Genomic DNA, 24,872 nt, shown 5'->3' on the forward strand with positions numbered 1-24,872 from the left:
CCCTGGCTATTTCCCATTCATTCCTGGGGAGCAGCTCAGGCATCCCCTCAGCCACCCTGATCCCCCCCAACCTGGGCTGGTACCTGTCCTCTATTCTCCCATAATTCCCCGTGTATGAGTCTTTGTAACACAATACGGTGAACGCAGGGATGCTCTACATATCTCTGTACTTGGTTCCTGGAAGGTCAAGATCACATTTGTTCATTTTTGTACCTCTAAGTCCCTGTACAGGACTGGGCATGCAGATGGCTCTCAGCAAAAGCTGGTTGTTTAAAAGAACGAAAGGATTATTTTGGCTATATGAAACAACTTCCTGTTCCTTTTTTTTTTCTTTAAGATTTTTTTTGATGTGGACTATTTTCAAAGTCTTCACTGAACTCGTTACAATATTGCTTCTGTTTCGGTTTTTTGGCCGGGAGGCATGCGGGATCCCAGCTCCCCTGACCAGGGATCGAACCTGCACCCGCGGAATTGGAAGGCAAAGTCCCGACCACTGGACCGCCAGGGAAGTCCCAACAACTTCCTGTTTCTGAGGCTGTTGGTTTAGCTGATTCTAAACTCTGAGAAAGCAGTGACTGTCTTGCCCACCTGATATTATACCCAGCACCCTGTGTGGAACCTGGCGCTTAGTAGGTAGGTAGAGTAAGGGCAGATGAATAGAATTCCACGGGCAGCCCATTCAGTTGCCAGAAGTGGGTGAACCTTGCTGGTCCTCTTCCCCTGGACTCTGAGTGGCAGTTGGTACGGCTCATCACACCCTCCTGAAACACACTTTTCTCTTGCCTTCCAGGACACCACAGATCGCTCCTGTATCTGTCCCTACAAAATATGCTCCTCTCCCAGGCTGCTCCGCTCAGGAAAACGGCCCTTTCTCCCACCCAGCTGCTCCGGCTGGAAAACTGCCCATCCAACCCCCACTCTCTTCCGCATCAGGACCTGGTCTGTACACAGGTCCTGTTGATTCCACCTCTACGATCTACCTCTAACTCATCCCTTCTCTCCATGCCACTGCCACCATCCTTGTCCAGGCCACCATCATCTCTTGCTTGGACTACGGCAGTTGCTTCCCGATGGCACTCTGGGTCTCCACTCTTACCCCTGTCTGGGGTCAGAGACTCTCAGTAGCCAGAGGGGGCTTTTTAAAACATACAGCTTAAAATCCCTCCATGACTGCCCATTGCTCTGAGGCCAGCACCAGAATCCCTTTCAAGATCTACCAAATGCCCAGGCACTGCTGACCTCTCCGGGAGCCACTTGTGGCTCCCTCTCCTTCCAGCTACACTGGCCTTCTCTCAGTTCCTCCAGAGTGCCAGAGTCCCATCCCCAGAACCTTTGCACATGCTGCGACTTCTTCCAGAATGTTCCCACCCTCCCTCCCAACACTTTGCCTAATCCACTTTCCCTGTGGTCTTAGCATAATGACCTCTTCAGGGGAGGCTTCTCTAATTATCCTTCCCCAGCAAGTCCCCTTATTTTCTGTCACTGCCCCCTGTTTGTTCCCTCCAGCGCACTCCCCAAAGTTTACAGATCTGCTTATTTCTGTGTATTGCTTGCGCTCTTGCTGTCCGCCCTCCTCCCCTGGAAAATTCCCTGAGGGCAGGTAAGGTAATTTACTTGTTCCTCTCTGGACTTCAGAGAAGGGAACCATGGCTGGCCCCCAGCAGGTGCTCCACAAAATTTGAGGAGTAAATGAGTCAGGAAGCACAAGGTCTCAGGCAGAGACAGCAATGGAGTGGGCCCCTGGGCACCTTTCGGGTGGCTAAAACAGCTGCCTTTGACATCCTTTCCTCCTAAGGTCCCATGATTCTGTGACTTTGTCTAGCCCACCGCCCAAAGGGTCTTAGAATGGAGAGGAGGTGCAAAGTCAAGGTGACACCCTTCTGGGTTTCTGAGAAAAGAACAAAAGAGTAGGGAGGGAGGAGGCCTGGGAAGATGGAGATTCTGAAACTGTACTGTCCAATAGGGTAGCCACCAGCCACATGTGGCTGTTTAAAATTAATCAGAATTTTATTTTTTTTATTTATTTTTTTTATGGTCGTACCATGTGGCTTGCAGGGATCTTAGTTCCCCGACCAGGGATCGAACCCATGCCCTCGGCAGTGGAAGCGCAGAGTCCTAACCACTGGACCGCCTTGGAATTCCCCAGAATTTTATAAATTTTTAAAAATTCAGTTCCTCAGCCACACGAGCCACACTTCAAGTTCTCAGTAACCACGTGTGGCTGGTGGCTGTTGTACTAGATGTGGCCCAGATAGAGAGCATATACATCATCCCAGAAAGTTCTATTGAACAGCGCTGCTCTAAAAGACCAGGTAAAAGCCACTGACATTCTTCTACCTCAACCTGAGGGAACCGGGCTGGGTGCGGCGGGATGTAAGACGTGACTCTTGAGGGTCCCCTGGGGCGATGTGTGTTGGCCGGTGGTCCCCACTCCACCCCAGCACGTAAGCCTCAAACAGCGTCTATATGCCCCCAGGATGGGGGTCGCCAGTCCCCTCCACAGGCTTCTTTTGGTCTCCTACTTTCGGGACCCCACCAAGAGGAGTCCACGCTCCCGGCAGAGTAGGGGCAGGAGCCCCGTCCCCTGGCAGCCCGGTGAGGTAGGGGCTCCCTGCACACCCCTGCCCATCCTCCCGGGGCCTGGAGGCGGAGGGCTGGGGAACTTCCTCTGGGGGGCGCGTGGTGCAGGAGCTCTCCGATGGGTGCCGGCAGCGCCGTGCCGCCTCTCCCGCAGGACCCCCAGCCCCCGTGGCCGCCCCCTGCCTGGAGGTTCCTGGGGGGGGCGCCCCGCCCGGCCCCCTCCCCTCCCCGGCCCCCGCACGCACGCACTCACTGAGTCTCGGGAGCCACCATCTTGCGCGGTGGACGCTCTGGCCGCGGTCTCCTTGGGCTCCACTGAGCGACAGCAGCCACTAGCGGTAACCGGGGCGAAGAGGCGCCAGCGGCGGCGCGGGCCGGGGTCGCGGGCAGGGCGGTGGCGCCCCCGGGGTCGGCCGGCCGCGCCCACCTGCCGCCCCTCTGGCCCGGCGCACCCTTAGCCCGGCGTCGCTCTCACCCTCCCCACCGCGTACGCTGCAGCAGGAGCAACTCAGGTTAGACCGCAGGAAGGATGCTCCCCGCCAGCGGGAGGGACAGTGGTCATTCATTCACCACAGGTATCCGTGGGTTCCTAGAGGAGCTCACAGGTGAGAGCTGACTGGTGAGAGCCAAACAGGCGGAGCGCTAGGGAGGCAACACTCTGGCAAGTGCCCCGAGCGAGAGTGATGAACAAAATGCTTTGCGACCACAGAGGAGCAGGCGGGCAGCTGAAGGTCATCAGCCTGGAGAGGCAATTAGGTTTCACAAAAGGGTCAGTGAGATTTTACCAGGCAAAGGGCATTTCAGCAGTGGGAATGGCAGAGCCATTGGGAACCATCGTGAAGTTCAAAGTCGAGTGCAGGTTCTCAAAGCGCAAGGTAGAACAGAGGTATGGAAGCTCTACAGTGAATGCTGGGGATTTTGACCTTCCGGCCTTGTGGGGAACCTCAGGAGGTGGGTGAGCTAGAAAATCATGTGGGATCTTAGTTCCCCGACCAGGGATTGAACCTGGGCCCTCAGCAGTGAGAGCGCAGAGTCTTAACTGCTGGACCACCAGGGAATTCCCAGGAAATCAGTGGTTGAATCTAATGAGTTATTTGTAACAGGGATGACAAATGGGGTGGGTGGGAGGAGTGATCTCTTCCTAGAACTTTCAGATGCCCAGGAGACCCTCACCCCTGTGTGGGTTTCCCTGCAGGAGGAATGTGGGTGGTACCCCACCCTCCTAGACCTAGAGGCCTGCAGTGGAGCTCCAGTAATGACATCAAACTCTGAGGCCTTGGCAGCCCAGCACTTAGCCTCAGTTTCCTCACCTGTGAAGTGGGAATTACAGCTGGGTAAGGAGGAGGGGCAGGACAGGAATGGGTCTGAGGACCAAATGAGATGCTGGGTGTGGAGGCTGTTTGCACAGGGGGTGCAGGGCACTTGGTGACCCAGTCTCCCCTTCTGGTCAGCACAAAGTCACCCGGAAATGCCTTCCAGCCCCCGCACAACTGGGCACACTCTTCTCGCACTCAAGGCCTAAGGCACACGTTGAGGTCAGGGCCTCTCCAGTGGTTGCTGGGAGCTCCCCGCAGCCCCCTTCACACAGCGCTGCTCTGAGCCGCCCACCACCTGCCTCTGACATTCACTGTGAGCCCTGGCCCCCAGGGCCACTGGGATGACGCACGAGTCATGGCACATGCACACACATATGTGGCCACTTGGCTTGTAGGTATGCTCAGATGAAGGGAGACACTGCAGCCCCCACCCCTGTCCCAAGATGGCACCACACAGCCTGACGGGTCTAGAATTCTGCACCCCCAAAACGGTCAGGTGTGTGTTGGGGGTTCTTCTCGGGTAGCATCTTGCAACAGAACAGCCACCCTGGCTAAGTGTCTCAGAGCAGTCCCTCCCCACCCCTGGCCAGGGGTCCACAGCCGGGACCCAGGGCTCATTGGATGGCTGCCTCAAGAGGGTGGGCTGTTACTCTGATCAAACAGGAATAAACCAGACGAAGTGACGGAGAAAAGGCCACCCCCAGGGGTCCAACAGAGCCTAGGGCAGGGGTGCAGAGCAGGTGTCTCATGAAATAACATCACCCTGCCTGCCATCCAAGGGAGAGAATCTGGAGAAATTATGTCCCGCTATTTTGCCATCACTGGGAAATATACACATGAAAGAGCACAGGGACACACACCCTGAGGTCCACAGGCATCCACACAGATAGTGACAGGGACAGACACCAAGGCACACACTCACACACATCTCCCCATGGTGAGACCGTCTGTGCACACTGATGTGTGTACATACGGAGGTGGTACCCACGCAGAGACAGACAGATAGACCTGCTGGCCAAGGGGCGGGCACAGAGGCCACGCATGAGCATGCATGAACACACAGGCTAGAGCAACAAAGACACACTCAGATCATATACACCCAGAGGGACAGACACACGAGGACACGCAGACCCCTACAGACACACATAGACAATACAGAACAACAGGCATGCAGTGGCACACAACATCACAAAGAGAGGTGCACGTACACAAAGATCCATATACAGAAACACACACACCCCTTACAAAATTAAATGCATCTGACATACACACAAGCTCATGTAGCCAAACCCAGAGTCCCCCTCCCAACCCTGCCTCGAGTCATAGGGGCAGATGGTAGGGTCCTCCCCAAGGCAGGCATGCACACGCGCATGCACACGCACACACACACACACACACACACACACACACACACACACACACCTCAAATAGTAAAGTTGCCGTTTCTGTTGCAGATAAAACCAAAACTGTGAAGAAAGGGAGTCTAGGAGGGAGAGAGAGCCAAAGGCAGGGAATGAGAGGTTGAACCAAGACCCCAGCTTGCTCACTCCCTGCTAGAATTAGGATTCCTCCCCACATCCTCCAGCGCCCCCAACCCACCCTGGGCTGGCCAGCACTGTGGAGGCATTGATGTTCCAGACTCCCACCCTCCTTGCACCTGAGGAAGACCCTCGAGCCCAGTCACAAGAGGAACTCTGCTCCCAGCCCCACGGCCTCCAGCCCTTGCCCTTGTGGAAGGGGATCCCCCAAATTCTTAAAGGGTAACGGCTGTTTCCCTCAAAAAGGACCAGGCAAGCCCTGTGTGGGGAGGTGAACCAGGAGACCACGAACAAAGCACGGGGGGCATTGATGTTGATCCCAGCGTGGTGGCTGGACCTCAGCGGGCGCCTGGCTCTCTCCTTCTCTGCTGCATTAACAACTGCCTCTAACCCCCGACCCCTGCTCCTCCAGGCAGCCCCTTAGAGGAAGTTGAAGGTATGATTTGATACAAGGAACCTTTGTAGCGGGCTCCTCGGATGATGCACACCTGCCCCAGAGTGCAGCAGCCTCATTCTTGCAGGCTGGACCTCCAGATTCCCGACCATTCCTGCCACCCCTGCCCCACCTTTGCTCCTGGCCAGAGTGGAGGCTCCCCCTGCCCATCCTTGAACTTGGGAAAAGGTACCAAGAGTCAGCTGGCTACTGGAGCCTCTAAACAGACGACTCTGGGGGGGCCGACAACAGGAGGAAAAGGATAGGGCAGGGGAGAGGGGAGAGGCCCACCCTCGGCTCGAAGCCCCCGCCCCACACCCTAGCTCAGGCGTCCTCAGCACTCACCCAGTCCTCAGCACTCACCCAAGAGCATTCTCTGCCTTTGGAGGAACCGCTGAGCGCAGAGTGAGAAGCAAATGAAACCCAGCCAGAGAGTGACAGAGGGAAGGGGTGGGGGAGTGGAGGGACAGGAGGGGAGGGTGCGAGGGAGGGGCTCCTGCTTCTGCTGGGAAGCCACGGTTACTGGGCCCTGTCTCATCTCTCCAGGAAGGCGCTGCCTGTTCCCTGGTTTCCCCATCCCAACCACCGGTAGAAGGAACAGGGTACATCTTCCCCAAAGGTATGGGGACAGGGGGAGGGTGTCAGGCGGCCTAGTGCCTCTTATACTGGAGCGAAGAGTTGACCCTGCCCACAGAGGCCTCCAGGACAGGAGGTGCTTCCAGCCCCTTCTCTGCCTGCCAGAAAATTCTTCTGAACTTTGAAGCCCTGCCTCAGGGCTTGCTGCCGCAGGGGCCCCGTTCTCCTCTCTAGCCTTACTTATCCTCTGCCCCCATCCCCTTTTATTTACCTCCTTTTGCTGCAGGGGAAACCGAGGCTCAGAGAGGGGGAAGGGAGCGCAGGTGGCTTGCAGTTCAGTACCTGGACTGCCGGACCTGCTACCTGGGCAATGCCAGGAAGCGGGGAAGGGGTGTTCATCTGATCACCTAGAACTTCCGACTCCCCTCGTCTGCCCGCACCCTTCCCTCCCACCCATCTTTTCTCTCCTGATTTGCCTTCTTCCTCCCCCTCCTCTTCCTGAAACCTGCAGGCTCCTAACTCACCTGAGCACCTGGGGCCGGGAGGGGGCTGGAATGCGGGAGAGGAGACAGCCAAACCACAGCTGGATCCAGTCTCGCATTCCAAGCCCAGGTCCCAGCGCTAGCCCCCCACCCCCTCAGCATCCTGTCTCCACCAGACAATAACCTGTAATCTCTGGAGCAGCCAGTTCTCAAGCTGCAAAGAAGGTCTGGGGAGGGGGTGGCGGCAGCAGCCTCTGAAAACAGGTTTGTTAGGAAGAGGCTCTGTGGGGGGAAGGACTTGCTGGTGTGGGCAGAGGAAGGAAACTCAAGCCCAGAGCTAATTAACCCACCCAGAGACACAGACGGAAACTTTGTCTTCTGGCGGGGGCAGGGATCTGAGCTAAGCCCCCTAATTTCCACCCAGACAGCTTTGCCTTTCCTGGTGGCCCCTGGGGGGAGGTGCTGATGGTCAGGTTCACATCTGTGAGGGGGTGCTGTCCAGGGAGAGTGAGGGCACCGCCATCACCTGCCACTTAAGGAGAACCGCAGGAGGCACTGGTTAGACCCCACGAACTTCTTAGTGGCCTTGGGGGAGCCAAGGTGAACCAGGCATCCAGAGGCCTCGGGATGGGTTGGGAGGGGTACTGAGGAGGAACTGGAAACCCAGGGAGATCCTGAAGCCATGGGGGGACAGGCTGGAGGGCTTCCGGGGCGTCCTGATGGGACTGAAATTAATCCATCTGCGGGGAGTGGAGGGAGAGGAGCTCATCAAGCCAGTGACTCAGGTGTGACCCAAGCTCAAGGCCTTTGATCTCTGGGGCTCAGAATGCAGCCAGAGGCTTCTGCAGTCAAAGACTAGGTAGAGGAGATGGAGGGACTGATTAGAACGGGATCTAGGAGGGGTCTGAGGGCGCAGGGCAGGGGACAGCCTCCATCTGCCACTCTGATGCCTTCCCGTCCCCAAAGGCACAGGGGTGTCTGGTACAGCTGCAGCCGTCTTTGCCCTGAAATCCAATATAGTCTGACTCCGTCTCCGCTTTCTTGTCCCCCTTAGTGTCTACCCTGTGCTCCCCATCCAAGTCCCGTCTGGCCATTTCGGTAAGCCAGAGCTTAAGTCATTTTTGAAGTCTCCTTCTCTCCCCTCTGGTGTCATGTTGCAATGGTGGGAACAGGGGATGCGCCCTAAATTGGGCAGCTGGGTCAGTCCTGCCAAGAGACAGGGGGAGGAACCAGTTGGATTTAGAAGGCTCCCCTCCCTGTCCCTAGCCAGCCTAAGCAGAGCGGGAGATGGCTGGCATCTCCCCATTTTTCAGTTGAGGACATGGGTTCTGTTCAGTTAAGGGTTCAGTTAAGGCATGGGTTCTGAGCACTTGAACTGCCTGTCATGGGAGCTGGTCTGCCTGCGCTGGGCCATCTCTCCTCCCCATTCCTGAAACATTAAGGCTCTATCTCTCTTAATGTATGCTGCTCTCCTCAGCAGCAAGGTGGGGAAGGCACGTGAGAGACAGGATTTAGAGTCAGAGATGCTGGGACCTGAACCTCGCTGTGGCCTTAGGCCTGTTGCTTACACTCTCTGAGTTCTAGTATCTCAGGTTCTAAAGTGAGGGCTGAATGCCAGTCAGCTACGCCCGGGGATGGCTGGGTGAGGAGGGAATGCCGTGCTCTTGTGGAAGTGCTTTGCAAACAGTTCATCTCCTAAGCACATGCTCATTGGCCCTGGGGATAGGTCACAGCTCTTTCCCCAAGGTCCAGGTCCAGGTGTCTGTCCCTCAAGCCCGGTGCTGGCCCAACATCCACACTAGAGATTGGAGGTAGGAGGGTTGAGGCAGCAAACCTTTCTCTCTGCAGATGTTCAAGAACTACCTAAAATTGTTGAGGGGTACGCGCACGCACATGTGTGTGTGTGTGTGTGTGTGTGTGTGTGTGATGGTCAATAGGGTCATTGAGTTCAGCCACATTGAGGCGGAGGTTCCTGGTGCCCACACCTCCCATGGGGGGCAGGAAGGGTGAAAGATGTCTCATTCCTGAAGGATGAAAGGGTCTGCTGTGCGGGAGACAGATGGGGAGGAGGGCAGGTGGGGGAATGACCTGGAGGAGGGTCCGGTTCCTGCTGTTTGCCCATCCTGTGCTGTTTCCCCTTCCTAGGTGTTCCAGGCTGACTCATGGTGGGCAGCTGGGTGAGGCTGAGTAAGGAGGCCTCTGACACAGGCATTGGTGAGGAAGCTGAGAGAGGGGACAGCCGCCCCCCCATATCTCCCTCCCACAGACGGCCTCAGGGACAGGATCCTCCAGACAGGATCCCGCCTCACTGCCCGTGACGGCCTGTCACTGTGGAAGGCGCCAGCCCCCCAGACCCCTAATCAGAGTGACAGCTCCAGGAGGCCTCCCAGAAAGGGGGCCTCGAAGGGGCATGACTGGGCCATCACCCCCACCACTTCAGCGCCCTCCCAGGGAACAGGCGGCCCTCCTGGCTGCCACAGGACTGAGATCTCAGGTGTCCAGGAACAAAGCCATGCGTTAAGGGCTCCTCACACTTTGCCTCAAGCCTCCTGAAAGTAGACGTGACTCTCTCCATTTCCGGAGGGTGCCCCAGTCAGCCGTGCCCTCAGGGCTCTCTGCTCTGGTCCAGCCTCCTGGAGAGGACTTCCGCACGACTGAGGTCCCCATCCCCTCACTCCTGGGGAAAGTTGCTAGCGTTGGGCTGCCTCTCCCACCCCCAACTCCCAGAGGGCCAAGGAGACGGGAGAGTCCATGGAGGGGGTGGTTTGCTGGGGCGTCATGACCTGAGGTAGAGTCAAAGGTGACCAGGCCAAGGGGCTTCCCTGGCGGTCCAGTGGTTAAGACTCCACGCTTCCAACGCAGGGGGCGTGGGTTTGATCCCTGGTCAGGGAACTATGATCCCACGTGCCTCTTGGTGTGGCCAAAAAAAAAAAAAAAAAAGATAACCAGGCCAATGGAACAAAGGTTCTCCGCTGGAGCCCCGGGATTCCAGGGCTCCCAGAAATCTGAGGATGCAACATCCTCTCCCTAGTCACAGCCATCACCCCCCGGCCCACCATGCTCCCACAGTGCCACTCACTCCTCTTAGCATGGCGGTGGGGAAGGTCTGGCCCCGAGGCTGTCTTTCCCTGCAGATTGTGAATGCCCAGCACTGCTCAGTACAGAATCCTGGCATCCTGCCCTGGGCCAGCGCAGGGTTGGAAGGCTGGTGATGCAGGACAGGTGACTGGAGGGCCAATGACTTATGAGGTGTTGTTTAACAATCTCGGGGGGGGCGGGTACCAGGCATCGTGTCTCCTGGTGACCCCCCAAACCTACCCTGTACTCGGGGGATAAGGACTGTGAGAAAAGGGAAGCCAAGTGAAGGGGGACCCCATCCCTCTGGGCAGCCTGTCTGTGGCCACCAGTGTCTGGTGCTGCGGTCCTTTTCCTCACACCCCACCTGCTCTCTCCACACTGGGATGGTGGGTGGGGGAGAGAAGGAAGGACCACTGCCCGGAAGGAAGGCCTGAAAAGCCAGAGTTAGAGGGGAGCAGGGGTGGGACCAAGTCCTCTGGTCACAGGAATGGCCTTCCCCACCCACCCTTGCCTCCCTCTCAGCGCCCTCTTTCCGATAACGGAACTGTCCATCACAGCATCCCCTAAGCCAGAGTCATCCTTGGCACCTCCCTTCCCCTTGGCCCCACATCCCGTCAGTCACCAAGTCCTGCAGAAAAGACCCCGGAATCTGGTTCCACCATCCTACCCCCTTCCTTCTCATGTACCCGCGAGACTCACCCTTCCCCCTCACCAGAGACCTCTAAAAACACTAACTACTCCGCTCAAAACACTTCAGTGATGCCTGTCACCTTCAGGACAAAGGCCAGATGCCCAGCCTGGCTTTGAGGACTTAACAGGCAGCCCCTGCTCACCTCCTGCCACGCCAGCCACTGGCCCAGCCCAGCACCGCCTGCTGTTCCTGCAAAGCCATGGCCTCAGGCCTGGGTGCATTTGCTCTAGCTCAGGGGTCCCCAACCCCCGGGCCGCAGACTGATATTGGTCCGTGGCCTGTTAGGAACCAGGCCGCACAGCAGGAGGTGAGCGGTGGGCTAGTGAACGAAGCTTCACCTGTATTTACAGCCGCTCCCCATCGCTCGCATTACCACCTGAGCTCCTCCTCCTGTCAGATCAGCGGCGGCGCATTAGATTCTCATAGGAGCGCGAAGCCTACTGTGAAGTGTGAGTGAGGAATCTAGGCTGTGGGCTCCTTATGAGAATCTAATGCCTGATGATCTGAGGTGGAGCTGAGGCGGTGATGCTAGCGCTGGGGAGCGGCTGCAAATACAGATCGTCATTAACAGAGAGGTTTGACTGCACAGAGACCACAATAAATCAATTGCCTGCAGACTCCTATCAAAATCTTATCAGTGGGCTTCCCTAGTGGCGCAGCAGTTAAGAATCTGCCTGCCAATGCAAGGGACACAGGTTCGAGCCCTGGCCTGGGAAGATCCCACATGCCACAGAGCAACTAAGCCCGTGCACCACAACTACTGAGCCTGAGCTCTAGAGCCCACAAGCCACAACTACTTAGCCCACATGCCACAACTACTGAAGCCTGTGCGCCTAGAGCCTGTGCTCCGCAGCAAGAGAAGCCACAACAATGAGAGGCCCACACGCCGCAACGATGAGTAGCCCCCGCTCGCCGCAACTAGAGAAAGCCCGCACACAGCAACAAAGACCCAACACAGCCAAAATAAATAAATTTTTTTAAAAAACCCTATCAGTGAGTGGCAAGTGAAAACAAGCTCAGGGCTCCCACTGATTCTGCATTATGGTGAGTTGTATAATTATTTCATTATATATCGCAATGTAATAATAACAGAAATAAAGTGCACAATAAATGTAACGCACTTGAATCATCCCAAAACCATTCCCCCAGCCCCCCAGTCTGTGGAAAAATTGTCTTCCACGAAACCAGTCCCTGGTGCCAAAAAGGTTGGGGACCACTGCTCTAGCTGCTCTAGCTGTCTCCCTGCCTGGGAGACAAGATCCAACAAGATCCACCTTCAGTGTCACTTCTCTGAAGCGTTCCCTGACTTCTGTCAATTCACCTCTCCCTCCCACTTCTCAAAGGAGCCCATCCCCACATCTATGAAGCCTGCTGTTATCTTGGACAAACTTGTCTGCATGTAGTTATCTAGACAGTTCTTTCCTAACAGGCAGCTCTGTTGCCTTTTAAAAACACAAATTCCCAGACAAATGCTGTATGTTCTCACTTACATGCAGAATCTAAAAAAGCTGAACTCATAGACATAGAAGAGAGTAGAATGGTGGTTGCCAGGGGCTGGTGGTGGGGCAAATGGGGACATGTCGGTCAAAGGGTACAAAGTCCGGGGCTTCCCTGGTGGCGCAGTGGTTAAGAATCCACCTGCCAACGCAGGGGACACAGGCTCATGCCCTGGTCCGGGAAGATCCCACATGCCGCGGAGCAACTAAGCCCACGTGCCACAACTACTGAGCCTGCACTCTAGAGCCCATGAGCCACAACTACTGAGCCCACGTGCCACAACTATGGAAGCCCGCATGCCTAGAGCCCGTGCTCTGCAACAAGAGAAGCCACTGCAATGAGAAGCCTGTGCACCACAACGAAGAGTAGCCCCCGCTCGCCAGAACTAGCGAAAGCCTGTGTGCAGCAACAAAGACCCAAAGCAGCCAAAAATAAATAAATAAAATTAAATAAATAAATTTTAAAAAAAAAAAAAGGGTACAAAGTCCCAGCTGTAAGATAAATACGATCCAGGGATCTAATGCACAGCATGGTGGCTATAATTAGCAGTACTGCCTTATACGCTTGAAAGTTGTTAAGAAAGTAAATCTTAACTGTTATCTGTACACATACACTCAGAATTATGTGAGGGGATGGAGGTGTTAGCTAGCCTTACTGTGGTAATCATTTCGCAACATATACATGTATCAAATCATCACACTGTACCCCTTAAATTTACATTTGTTATATGTCAGTAATATCCCAATAAAGAAAAAATACAAAAAAAGAAAAAATATTACAAGGTCCTACTGTAGAGCACAGGGAAATATACTCAATATTCAATATTTTGTAACAACCTAAAAGGGAAAAGAATCTGAAAAAGAACACATATAGATATGTGTATATATACCTGAATCACTGTGCTGTACCCCCGAAACTAACACAACATTGTGAATCAACTCTACTTTGATAGAAAAACAATAAAAATATGAATACCCCCAATCAGCAGCTTGCACATAGTAAGCTGTCTGTAAGTATTTGATGAATTAATGAATGACTTTTGAACACACTCACAGACACACACTCCAGAAACATCCATACAGTTGAATATGCCCCTATTCAGAGTCACATCCTGGGGTCCAGACCCAAGCGCTCAGGTGGGGAAGATGATACCAGCCATTAGAGCATTCCCTGCTTTGCTTATGCGGTGACCTCTGCCTGCGAGGTCCCTTCTCCTCTCACCCCCGTTTCCGAAGCTCACTGCAACCCCCTCCTTCGGGAGGCCTTTCGTGGTACCCCCAGGTAGAATTGCCCTTTCTCCTTTGTACCCCTGGGGTCATGTCCCATGTAGCACCCACAACACTCATCTGCTCATTTCGTGTCTGTCTCAGCCTAAAAGACAGTTCCAGTCTTGGGGGCCGCGGCGGGAGGAGTAAGACTGGAACGTCTCCAGGCCCCAGCACAGTGTGGGGAACACAGAGGGCATCCCATAAACACTCACCCAAACAACAGGCAGCCCTCAAGAGGTCAGAGTGTAGCCCTCTGGCAAAGCTACCAACCTGGGCTGCAGGGTATGTGTGCAGGGCATGCTTCTGGTGGCCGCCCCCAGGAACCAGGCAGAAGCTCCGGCCCTTCCTGCCTCTCACGCTGGGCCTGGTTCATAACCTGTTTCCCCTGCGGGCCAGCAGCCTGCTGCTCCTGGTCTCTCCCATGACTCCCATGTGCCTGTCAGCTGGAATCATACTCACGAGTCCATTCACCCACTTCGCCCAGAAATCTGCCTTGCAGCCAGCGGCCCTCTTGCAGCCCAACCTCGGCAGAGTCATGCCAGCCAGGGAGAGGCCGAAATCCTGGCCAGGAGTCCAGAGCCCAAAGGGAGAGGGGCTTCTCCCCCCTCTTCCCCTGACCACCTCTCAGCCCTTAGCCGGAATGTCGTGCACTTCGCTGACCCTGGCCTTCAGAGACCAGAGCAGGAGCCCGGGACGCCCCGTAGGTGAGGCCCTTATCTGGAAAACTATCTGCCAGGGGGCTCCTGGCTGGAGAAATGCTGCTTAGGGGGCCTGGTCTTAAAAGACCCCACAGGGAGAGCCCCAGATCCAGAGGAGGCCTCAGACCACAGGCCCTGAGAGACCCCATAGAGGGCTGTCCAGATGCAAAAAAACTTGACGGCATCTGGGGAACTTCAGACTCTAAGACCCCATTGAGGGTACCCCAGACCAAAAGACCCCACAGAGAGAGGCCACAGACCCAGAGCCCCTCACAGGGGCCCAGAACCAAATCTGTGGGAGCAGCGCCCCTCCACACTGACCTGGCCCCAGGGGCGTCTTTCCCAAGCTGAGCTGCCGCAGGCGCCTCTGGTGGGCCCGCCCCCCACAGTGCACCTGGGCCTGGGCTGCCGAGTTCAACTGGATATTGCAGACGTCGCAGAGGGTGTACGACGGCCGTTTTCTTTCCCGCTTGGGCTTAGGTGGTTCTGGAGGCCGAGGGGGGCACTCAGCAGCTCCAGATCCGGGGGGCTCCTTCTCACCCGGGGGAGATGGGCTCAGTGGCCGCTTCATACCTGGGCAGATCGGGAGTCAAGTAAACAAAGGCGAGTGCAATGAATACACAGAAGGAGCAAGAGGGCTTCGGGACCCAGAGATGCCTGTGCCCCGTATCCCAGCTGAAATTCCCTGGCCTTCTGAAAGCCACAACCCAAGGATGGCAAAAGGGAGCAGAATGGGGGGCTGTTTTAAACAAAGCAGCAATAAAATGCAGGGGTATCTGCAAGAGTGTCAGAAATGGCCACACACCGGGAGGCCGACACCTGAGGGCTCAGAGCAAAGCGCTCAGAGTGTCAGAAATGGCCACACACTGGGTGGCCAACACCTGAGGGCTCAGAGCAGAGGGCTCAGAGCAAAGCGCTCAGAAGGAGAGTGGGGCTCTCAGGAAGCAGGCAACGTGGAGGGAGAGCCAGCAGAGAGGCTAGTGGAGACACTAGCCTGGCCCAAGGCAGGCCAGGCGCTGACCGTGCTGGGACAGGCAGGCCTGTGGTGCCTGCTGGAGATGCAGGAGCTGCCCGCCAGAGGATGACTGCAGAAACCCAACCACCTCGTGCCCAGTGCCGGTGACATTCACAAACGGTGACAGTGTGTGAAGCCATCCCCACCCCTGCCCCACGTGGCTCCCGATGCCCCCTGCTGTTAGGGCAACAGTTGGTGTTTACACAGAAACACACACACACACATACACACACACACACACACACACACACACACACACACACACACGGGTCGCGCAGGCACTGGGCCCTGCAGAGCATGCGCATCACCCCTCCAGGCCCCGCCCCTTCTCCTTTCCGACTCACTTCTCTGAACCTTTCCCACCCACCGGACTTTTCTGCCTCTAACTGGCTCTATTCTGCCCCATGACCTTCCTCAGACTGAACTGGGCTGATTTTCACTTTCTTCCTGCCTCTGCTTCAGATTGGGTATTTCCAGAGGGCAGGCCTGGTGTCCCCCTCACCAGGACAGAGAATTCCTGAGGTCAGGGACTGTGTCTCTTGCTCAGAGTGGGGGAGCCCCAAGGCTAGGGCCTGAGTGAGAAGTGACTGAGCCCAGTTCTCTTGTATGGGCTGAATTATGTCTGGTGACCCCCACCCTGCCCCCCCTCCCCACAAATTCATATGTTGAAGTCCTAACTCCTAGCATCTCACAATGTGATTGTATTTGGAGAGAGGGTCTTTAAAGAGGTAATTAAGTTAAGATGAGGTCATTAGGGTGGTCCCTAATCCAATATGGCTGTTGTCCTTATAAGAAGAGGAAATTTGGGGAATTCCCTGGCAGTCCAGTGGTTAGGGCTCCATGCTCTCACTGCCGAGGGCCCGGGTTAGATCCCTGGTTGGGGAATTAAGATCCCACAAGCCGTGTGGCACCGCCAAAAAAAAAAAAAAAAAAAAAAAAAAAAAAGAAAAGGAAATTTGGACACAGACATTTACAGAGAGAAGACCATGGGAAGACACAGAGAGAAGATGGCCATCTGCAAGCAAAATAACAAGGCCTTAGAAGAAACCAACTCTGCCTACACCTTGAGCCCAAACTTCTATCAAACTTCTATCCTCCAGAATTGGGAGAAAACAAATTTTTGGTATTTAAGCCACTCAGTCTGTGGTTCTTTGTTACGGCAGCCTAAGCGAACCAATACATCCTCCTAAAAGACATTCCCTGTGTCTTTAGACTCGTGTTCATTTTGCAAATTAGACCCAGTGAAGTCAAGTGATGCCATAACGTTCCCATAAGGCCACACGTCTAGTAGTGGAGCCCACATCTGAACAAAGAAAATTAATTTCTCAAGTTCACAGCCAAGAACCTTGCCTGCAGTCCCTGGACCCCACCCCCTGCTCTTAGTAAGCTGCTTGTCACTTTTGCAGACAATGTTCCCACAAAATGGGCTGTCATGACGTGTGTGGGGACTGTGAGTGAATGGAGCAGAGGGGCACAGTAATGAAGAGCACGAGCTCTGGGACTTCCTTGGTGGCACAGTGGGTAAGAATCCGCCTACCAATGCAGGGGACACGGGTTCGAGCTCTGGTCCGGGAATATCCCACATGCTGCAGGGCAACTAAGCCCATACGCCACAACTACTGAGCCCGCGAGCCACAACTACTGAGCCCACGCACCACAGCTACTGAAGCCCACGCACCTAGAGCCCGTAATCCGCAAGGAGAAGCCACCGCAATGAGAAGCCCGCGCACCGCAACAAAGAGTAGCTCCCGCTCACCACAACTAGAGGAAGCCTGCACACAGCAACGAAGACCCAATGCAGCCAAAAACTTAAAAAATTAAAATTAAAAAAAAAAGAGCACGAGCTCTATATTGACCCCCACCTGGTTTCACATCTCAGCTCTGTCACTTACTGGTTGTGTGACCTGAGCCTCAGTCCTCTCATCTGTATATCTGTAAAATGGGGGTGATGAGGAACAGTTCCCAAGTCATAAGGGCACTGTGAGGATTAGACAAGCTGATCTATATAAAACGCCTCTCAGGGTCCTATAAACGTCAGCACATGGGAGTCATGGGAGAGACCAGGAGCAGCAGGCTGCTGGCCGGGAGGGGAAACAGGTTATGAACCAGGCCCAGCGTGAGACACAGGAAGGGCCGGAACTTCTGCCTGGTTCCTGGGGGCGGCCACCAGAAGCATGCCCTGCAGACGCCCCACCTGGGCAACGGGACCTGTCCCAAATAAGGAAAGGCATATGACCTGTCCCACTCCCACCCTATAGAAGGAAGGTATATGTGCCTCAACCAATCAGTAAAGGAAATTTTCACCTCGGACCATTCTTTTGTTTTCTGGCTATAAAAACTGATCAATAGCACATGTTCGGGCTCGACTCTCCCAGACTACTAGGAAGTCGGCCCGCTGTTCTGGCAGTGACCCTTCCCTCTAATAAATTCTATCTTCTTTACATTCTGCTTTGTGTCTGGAAATTCTTTTCCAACCTGCGTTCGGACCACGACAGCATGGAACAGACTTCCTTACAGCCCTGAGAAGGAACTAACCCTGATGACACTGATTTTAGACTTCCAGCCTCCAGAACTGTGAAACAAGACATTTCTATTGTTTAGGCCACCTGGTTTGTAGAGCTTTGTTATGGCAGCCCTAGAAAACGAATACACCATGGATCTGACCCTTGTGCAGTCCTAGGTGCCTGGTGACTTGAGGGACCCTGGCATTGTGCCTGGTGGTTTGGCTGGGCTGCAGTACGAGAGATAGCCTCCAGGTGGCGCAGAGAGAATCTAGCGGGAAGATAAGAGGTGGAACTCGGTGCCCCACCCGGCAGGGTGGTGGACCCCACTCCTCCACACTCTTGAGGCAACTAGGTTGCCCCTCTAAGCCATGCCAAACTCCTGGGCACCATGTCTGGGGTCCAGGGGTCAGCTCTGCCCACGGAGGGTACACTGGAAAGTCACTCCATCACCTTGTGAGATTCTACCTCCTCTCACCTCTAGATGGAGGTCATCACAGCTATTCTCCTGCCTTTACAAGTCTTCCACGACTCTCCCAGCAGGAAAGAGGAGCAGGAAGAAAGTACCAGGTACTGAGTATTGGGAGGTGGGTCCAACCAGCCAGGGGGAAGAGGCTTCAGGGGAATGAGATTTTCCTGGCCACGCCCAGGAGAGCTGCCTGCTCCACCAGCAAGGGGACAGGCGTATTTTGAAATCTCCGTGCAACTTATGACAGGCAGGCCCAGGACACAGCCCAAGAGAGCAGACAAATAACTGCCATGGGGCTGATTAAACCCCTGTGATATACAGCCTCTGAGCTCACAGAGCCCTCCTGGATTCCGGGGCTAATTGTGCCCCCCCAGCCAGGCTGCTGGGGCTGCTGCAGCCTGCCCTGCCTAACCCTGACTTCACAGCTGTCCTCTCAGGAACTCCACCACTGCAGCTCAGCTAAGGCTCCCAGCAAGAAAATGTGGAGGGGTGAGCAATTTTTAGGGCACACACAGGTCAGTCTAGCCCCTGCTGTGGGCATCAAGAGGCCAGTACACCCGCTCCTGGCCCCTATTCAGAACCAGCATGACTCACCCTCACTGGACCCACATTTGGATAGGACACACTCTCTTTAACAAAAGAGGAAATCGAGTCCCAGAGCAGGGGAGGGGACTTGCTTCAAAGTACGTGGACAGGCAGTACAAGAACTGCTTCTGGAAGCTTCCCTGCTTCCCTCTCTACCACTCAGCTGCCCAGACCACCTCTTCTTTATCATTACACCTCTGTTTACTGAGAGCTTACTGGGTGCCAGGTGCTTTACACACAGGATCTCTTTTAAACTTCACAACCCCGTGAGGTGGGCACCATTATTGACCTATTATCCCACTTCATAGATTAGAGAACAAGCATGGAGAGATTTCATGGTCCTGTCCCATGTCTCCTTAAAGCCTGCCAAGTCCTGATCTGAACTGCTGGGTGGGAAGGGGGGCTACGGATACAGAGAAGGGCTTCTGGGGAGGCTCAGGGATGCCCAGCCCCTACCTGGCAGGCAGGGAGGTGCTACACCCTGGGCAGGGAGAGTGGGGGCCAGAGCCAGAGAGGCTGGGAGTAAGGGGTGTGAAGACAGGGGGAGAATTGAACTTAACTTGGGAAAAGACCGGGTAAAAGCAGACAAAAAGAGCATGCGTGTACCTAGGTGTCTGTCTGATTTACACTGGAAGCGGGTAAAGCTCCCTCTTTTCTCACCTTCCCCGAGAGATGGGCTGAGGCTGCAGCAGGGAGGGAGCCACCACTTGAAGGCAGGCTCAAAGCAGCGCTGGAGAGTTGATGGAGGCCAGGGCTGCTGTCTGCCTGTCTGTCTGTGTGTCCATCCATATGGAGCTAGAGGGGGTCAGAAAGGAGCGCTCAGGCAGGCCCCAGGGCCCATTTCCATCCATTCTTCCTGGGCAACAGTGGACTTCAGGGCCCCAGGTTTCTTTTTTTCTTTTTCTTGTTTTGGCTGCATTGGGTCTTTGCTGCTGCGCTCAGGCTTTCTCTAGTTGCGGCGAGAGGGGGCTACTCTTCGTTGTGGTATGCAGGCTTCTCACCGCGGTGGCCTCTCTTCTTGCCCAGCACGGGCTCTAGGCGTGCGGGCTTCAGTAGTTGTGCCTCGCAGGCCCCAGAGCACAGGCTCAGTAGTTGTGGCGCCCGGGCTCCGTTGCTCCGTGGCATGTGGGATCCTCCCGGACCAGGGCTCCAACCCGTGTCCCCCTGCACCGGCAGGTGGATTCTCAGCCACTGCGCCATCAGAGAAGCCCCTCTTTTTTTCTTTTTAATTTATTTGGTTGAGCCGGGTCTTCATTGCAGCATGCGGGCTCCTTAGTTGTGGCATTTGAACTCTTAGTTGTGGCATGCACGTGGGATCTAGTTCCCTGACCAGGGATTGAACCTGGGCCCCTTGCACCAGGAGCGTGGAGTCTTAACCACTGCACCACCAGGGAAGTCCCAGGGCCCCAGGTTTCAGTGGAGTCCTCGGGCACTGTGTGGGATCCTCTGACTGTACTATCCAAAGAGGGGTGGATAGAAAGAACTCTGGAGGCCATAAGTGCAGAGCGGGGAGTTGTTTCAGCCGCAGCCTGGGCAAGGGTGTCCTCGGGAAAGCGCTGCTTTTGCCAAAGGGTTAACGGGAGAGGAAGGTTCTAGGCCTGTCTCCAGCCTTTGGCAGGGCATGAAGGGCTCCCTCACCAAACCCTTAATGAGCCCAACTACACTCCGGTATTTTTCCCCAGGTCTGTCAATATCTACCCTCCCACCTCCCTGAGCCAGGTCCCAGGCCCTGTCTCTGAGAAGGGAGCCTGGCTGGCCGGCCAACCTTGGGCCAGTCCCTGCCCCTCTGGGCTTCAGTTCCCCTTCTTTAAAGAGAGAGGGTGGGGCTGGGCTAATCTCTTAGGTCCTTTGCAGGTGGGCAGTGGCAACACAGAGCAGCTGCCTCTCAGGTTGGGGTGGGAGGCGGGGAGCCAAGTTGTATTTGTCTGTTTCAGCCGCCAGAGAAAGGCGGGGTGGGGATAGAGAAAGAACTGCCCCATGGCGAGTGTCCATCGCCTTCTGGGCACTGTATAGACAGCACCTCTGTTAACCCTCATAACAACCCTGTGAGGCTTTACAAATGAGGAAACTGAGGCTCACAGTCGAAAAGAGTGGCAGGTGAAAAGGGTCAATTCTGTACCATCCTATGATGAAGGGGCAGGGGGTGCACACCGTGGTGGCCCCCATCCCCGTCACTCACAGGGTCACGAGCATGAGTGTGGGATCGTGCCTAGAAGAAGAGAGGCCTCACCTGTTCTCGTCCTAATGGAGTGGGAGCCCTCCTGGGCCTGGCTGCCCCCTCAGTGTCCCCAAGGAGCCACCACTGAGCATTTTGGTCTCTCTTTCCTGCCACCTCTACTCTCCCAAGGCTGACACTTTGCAGGGTGAGGAAGGGCAATAACTCACTTCAGTTGCGTGGCCACCATAGAGCGGCACCCACCGTGGGATGGCCCAGAGAACTGGGGTCTCTCAAGACTCACACCCAAGACTCCCCAAAGGAGTCAGAGACCCCCATCTAGAGGAGTGGGATGGCCCGAGTGGGGGCAGCCACGGCAATCCCCAACCCACACGTCCCTGCTTTGCCAGAACAGGAGGCCCTGGGGCTGGGCAACAGCTGGTCCAGGTGTCAGATGCGGTGGGGTGGGGATCCATTGGGCAAACCAAGACAGCCATGTCTGTCTTCCCACCCAAAGTGATGACAGAGGAAGCCGGTCACCTCTCCCTGGGGACTACTGGGTGCTGGGGATTTCAAGGGTGAGCTGGATAAGAGGTGCTGAAAGTCAACACTTCAGCTCCAAGGATGGGAGAGAGGGGGCATGGGAGGTGACGGAGAGCGATGGTCCAGAGATGAGGTCCCCGCCCCCCCCCCGACCCTCTCCTTCCCCAGTCTGTCCTCACCCCTTATTGGCTGGGAGTCCCAGAGGGCCTCATTCCCTCCTGACACCCCCAGAGATAAGGGCTGCCTCTCCTGGACACTGAGACTCCCCTGAAAGACCCTCAGGCCACCCTCAGGAAGGAAGTCCTTCTTGCGATCTAAGCTGCATCCCTCCTGCAGGGTCCACAGTGGCAACACAGGACAGCTGCCTCTAAGGTGGGGGTGGGGGAGGGGGTATGAGCCTCAGTATCCCCTGTTCTAGCCTCTGCTGCCAGGCAAGGCCTAGGAACCTTACTTGCTGTGCAGGAGACCCTCCACACCGCCTGCCCAGGACGCTGGCACAGCTCAGCCTCATCCACCGCCTGCTCGCCCAGCACAACTCCCCATGAGACTGAACAGTGGCTCCTCCAATCCGTGCTCCCCATCGCAATTGTCCCACAATGGGGAGCACTTTCCTATCAGCACTTCCAAGCTGGGGCTGAGTGAATGCGTCCTGAGAGCCAGAGGAAGGAGGGCTGAGACGTCCTAGGACTGTTTGAGAGTTGTGGGTGGGAGATAGGATCCTGCCTCCCCCTTGGACCACGAGGGCCAACCTCTGCCCCTGACCCTGACACAAGAGGAAGCATTCTGCTTGAAGCGGGAGGGGCGGGCAGGAAGGCCTCCAAAGACAGTGAATGAGAGGGATGGGACCCGGGGGCGGAGAGCATACTCTTCGCACCCCTGCCCCAAAAGACAACAGATCTCCCATCCCCCACCCCTTCCATTCTATTCTATCCCAGGGGCTGATAAGGGGGGGGGGGTTGATTTTTGGAGTCTCTAAACAACTTAGATGAAGAAGGTAGGTTATTTGGTGGAGCCCCCTGTCTGCAGAGAATGGTCCCCTCCTTTTTAGGATGAGAGTCTCACCGTCTCTGCCCCGTGGTCCCCAGCCTCCCTTCCCCTACCTCCTGGGAGCTGGAAGTCCTTCTGTCCATCACCCTTGTCCCTGCTCCCAACCTCTGTTTCCGGTTAAGTCGTGATTCTTGTCTCCCACCTTTTCCCCCAACACAAGGCGGGGCAGGGTCCTCGCCGCTGCCACCAGCCCTACAGAGACACCAAAACCGCCACCCCGCGCGCGGGCCCCCTCGGGCGCTCAGCCCCAGCGGCGCGTCGGTCCCGGTTGGGGAGCCAGGAGTGCGGTCCCACGGCCCGCGCCCGCCCCTAGCTGAAGGGCGCCCCCGACCGGAGCGGGGCCGCATCCAGCCGCCCGCCGCCACCCGGGGCGATCTGGATTCTCGGCTCCCAGAGGTGAGCGGCGGGTGAGTCCCGGCCCCCCGCGTCCCGGGGCAGCCGCGGAGTCTCCGGAGCCCGCCCCTGGGCGGCCCGCGGGAAGCAGGTGCCAGGAGCCACGCCGCCCCGAACGGGGGGCAGGCGAGCAGGCTGGGAGAGGGGCTGCTCCCCTCGATGGGGCTCCCCAGGAAGGAGAGGAGGGGAGACCCAGGGGCTCTCCTGGTGGCGGGGCTGGGCCCATGGGTGAGTATCCTCCCTGCCCCTGGCTGGCCAGTCCTGAGCGCTCCTCGCCTTCGGAGGGGTCCCAGAGCTTAGGGAAGGGGACCCCAAAGTGGCCACCTCCCAGTGGCCTGCTGTGACCTTCCCTACCCCTTCGTAAACCAGCCCCTCTTCTCGGGGAAGTTCAGGGAGAAGGAGGAAGCTGACATTCATGGGGCACCTCCTGGGTGCCAGGAGGATGGCATTCAATCCTCATAACAACTCAGCCCAGATTGGTTTGATTCCCATTTTACACACCAGGAGATGAAAGATTGGGGATGTTAAGCAACTGGTCCAAAGTCACTCAGGAAGTAAGCACCGAAAAGGAGACTCCAGGTTGCCCGGAGGTCAGAGCACCAAACCAGGCCAGTGCGCCTGCTGGGGGAATATCACCGGTGTGTGCGGCTGGGAGACATTTCTGATTCTTCCCAGGGAATCAGTGCACTGGGTCTGGGCTGCATCAGGGCACGAGGCAGGGGTATGAGGCCAAGCAGAGGAGGGCAGGAGGCAGGGGCCAGTGGCATAACCTCCTAACAGCACTTGCCATCATTCCACTATTGGGGAGTCCCCCCAGAAGGGGATAGGAATGGCTCATGTATCTAAAGAAGATGTACCACTGCTGCTCACCCCACCTCATGCTCCGGGCAGGCTTCATGTGAAAGAGGCCTTCCAGAGAGGAGGTTCCACTGTGGGGAGCCCTGGAGATGCCATGCCCGCTCCCTCCCAGCACTTCTGGTTCTCACACCCACCAACTCACTCCTGTCTTGAGGCCTCTGCTGTTGCCTCAGCCTGGAACTGATCTTCACAGGGCTGTTTCCTTGTCACTCAGGCCTCAACTCCAATATCACCTCCCCAGGACCCCATTTGCCCAGCCCCATTATACTTTATCCCAGCCCCTGGTTAATTTCCCTCTTAGCACATCTCCCAGGATGTAATGCTTTTGCCTGTCTCCCTCATGGGGGCAGGGCCTTTATTTCCCAGATACTGGAAGCAGCAGCGCAAAGCTTGACGCGTACCTAATAAATGCTCCCTGTAAAGAGCTGTTGAATGAATGCATGAATTCATTTCCACTCTAAGAGTCAACCCACATTAAAGTGTACACTTTGAATGGGCGAATTGGGCTTCCCTGGTGGTACAGTGGTTAAGAATCCGCCTGCCAATGCAGGGGACACAGGTTCGAGCCCTGGTCCGGGAAGATCCACATGCCGCAGGGCAACTAAGCCCGTGCGCCACAACTACTGAGCCCACGTGCCACAACTACTGAAGCCCGCGTGCCTAGAGCCTGTGCTCCGCAACAAGAGAAGCCACTGCAGTGAGGAGCCCGTGCACCTCAACAAAGAGTAGCCCCTGCTCACCGCAACTAGAGAAAGCCCGCGCCCAGCAACAAAGACCCAACACAGCCAAAAAGAAATAAAATTATTTTAAAAATGGGCGAATTGTAAGCTATGTGACATATCTCAATAAAGTGGTTACTCACAAATCAATCAGTGCAGGGTGGGGTTGACAGTCATGGTCCACCACGGGTACCTCGCCATCCCCCAGCACACCCCCGCTCTAACTTGATCCAGTCACATCTCTCTCCGTCACAGTCCACATCCTGTGTCTGTCCATGGGGAACTGCGGTTGCTCAGACTTGGAAGGGATCTTAGCGGTCATCCTGTCCCTTTTGTAACTTGTCCCTGACAGGTTACCCTCTGGCCTCTGCTTGACTATACTGATGACTCACTCTCTCACAACACAGCCCGTTCCATTGATGGATGGTTC

At 55.9% G+C, this 24,872-nt stretch overlaps 1 protein-coding gene across 1 annotated transcript in view; it reads right to left on the bottom strand.

Moving 5' to 3' along the window:
• Positions 1 to 14,728, bottom strand: part of ZNF385C (zinc finger protein 385C) — a 31,561-nt gene extending 16,833 nt beyond the window's left edge. Inside the window, exon 1 of the mRNA XM_007447162.1 lies at positions 14,479 to 14,728. Within this exon, the coding sequence (XP_007447224.1) occupies positions 14,479 to 14,728 (250 nt within the window). The remainder of the gene's footprint in view (positions 1 to 14,478) is intronic.
• Positions 14,729 to 24,872: the final 10,144 nt, after the last annotated feature.

Source organism: Lipotes vexillifer, unplaced genomic scaffold, assembly GCF_000442215.2.
Source record: "Lipotes vexillifer unplaced genomic scaffold, Lipotes_vexillifer_v1.1 scaffold541, whole genome shotgun sequence".
Lineage (NCBI taxonomy): Eukaryota > Metazoa > Chordata > Mammalia > Artiodactyla > Lipotidae > Lipotes > Lipotes vexillifer.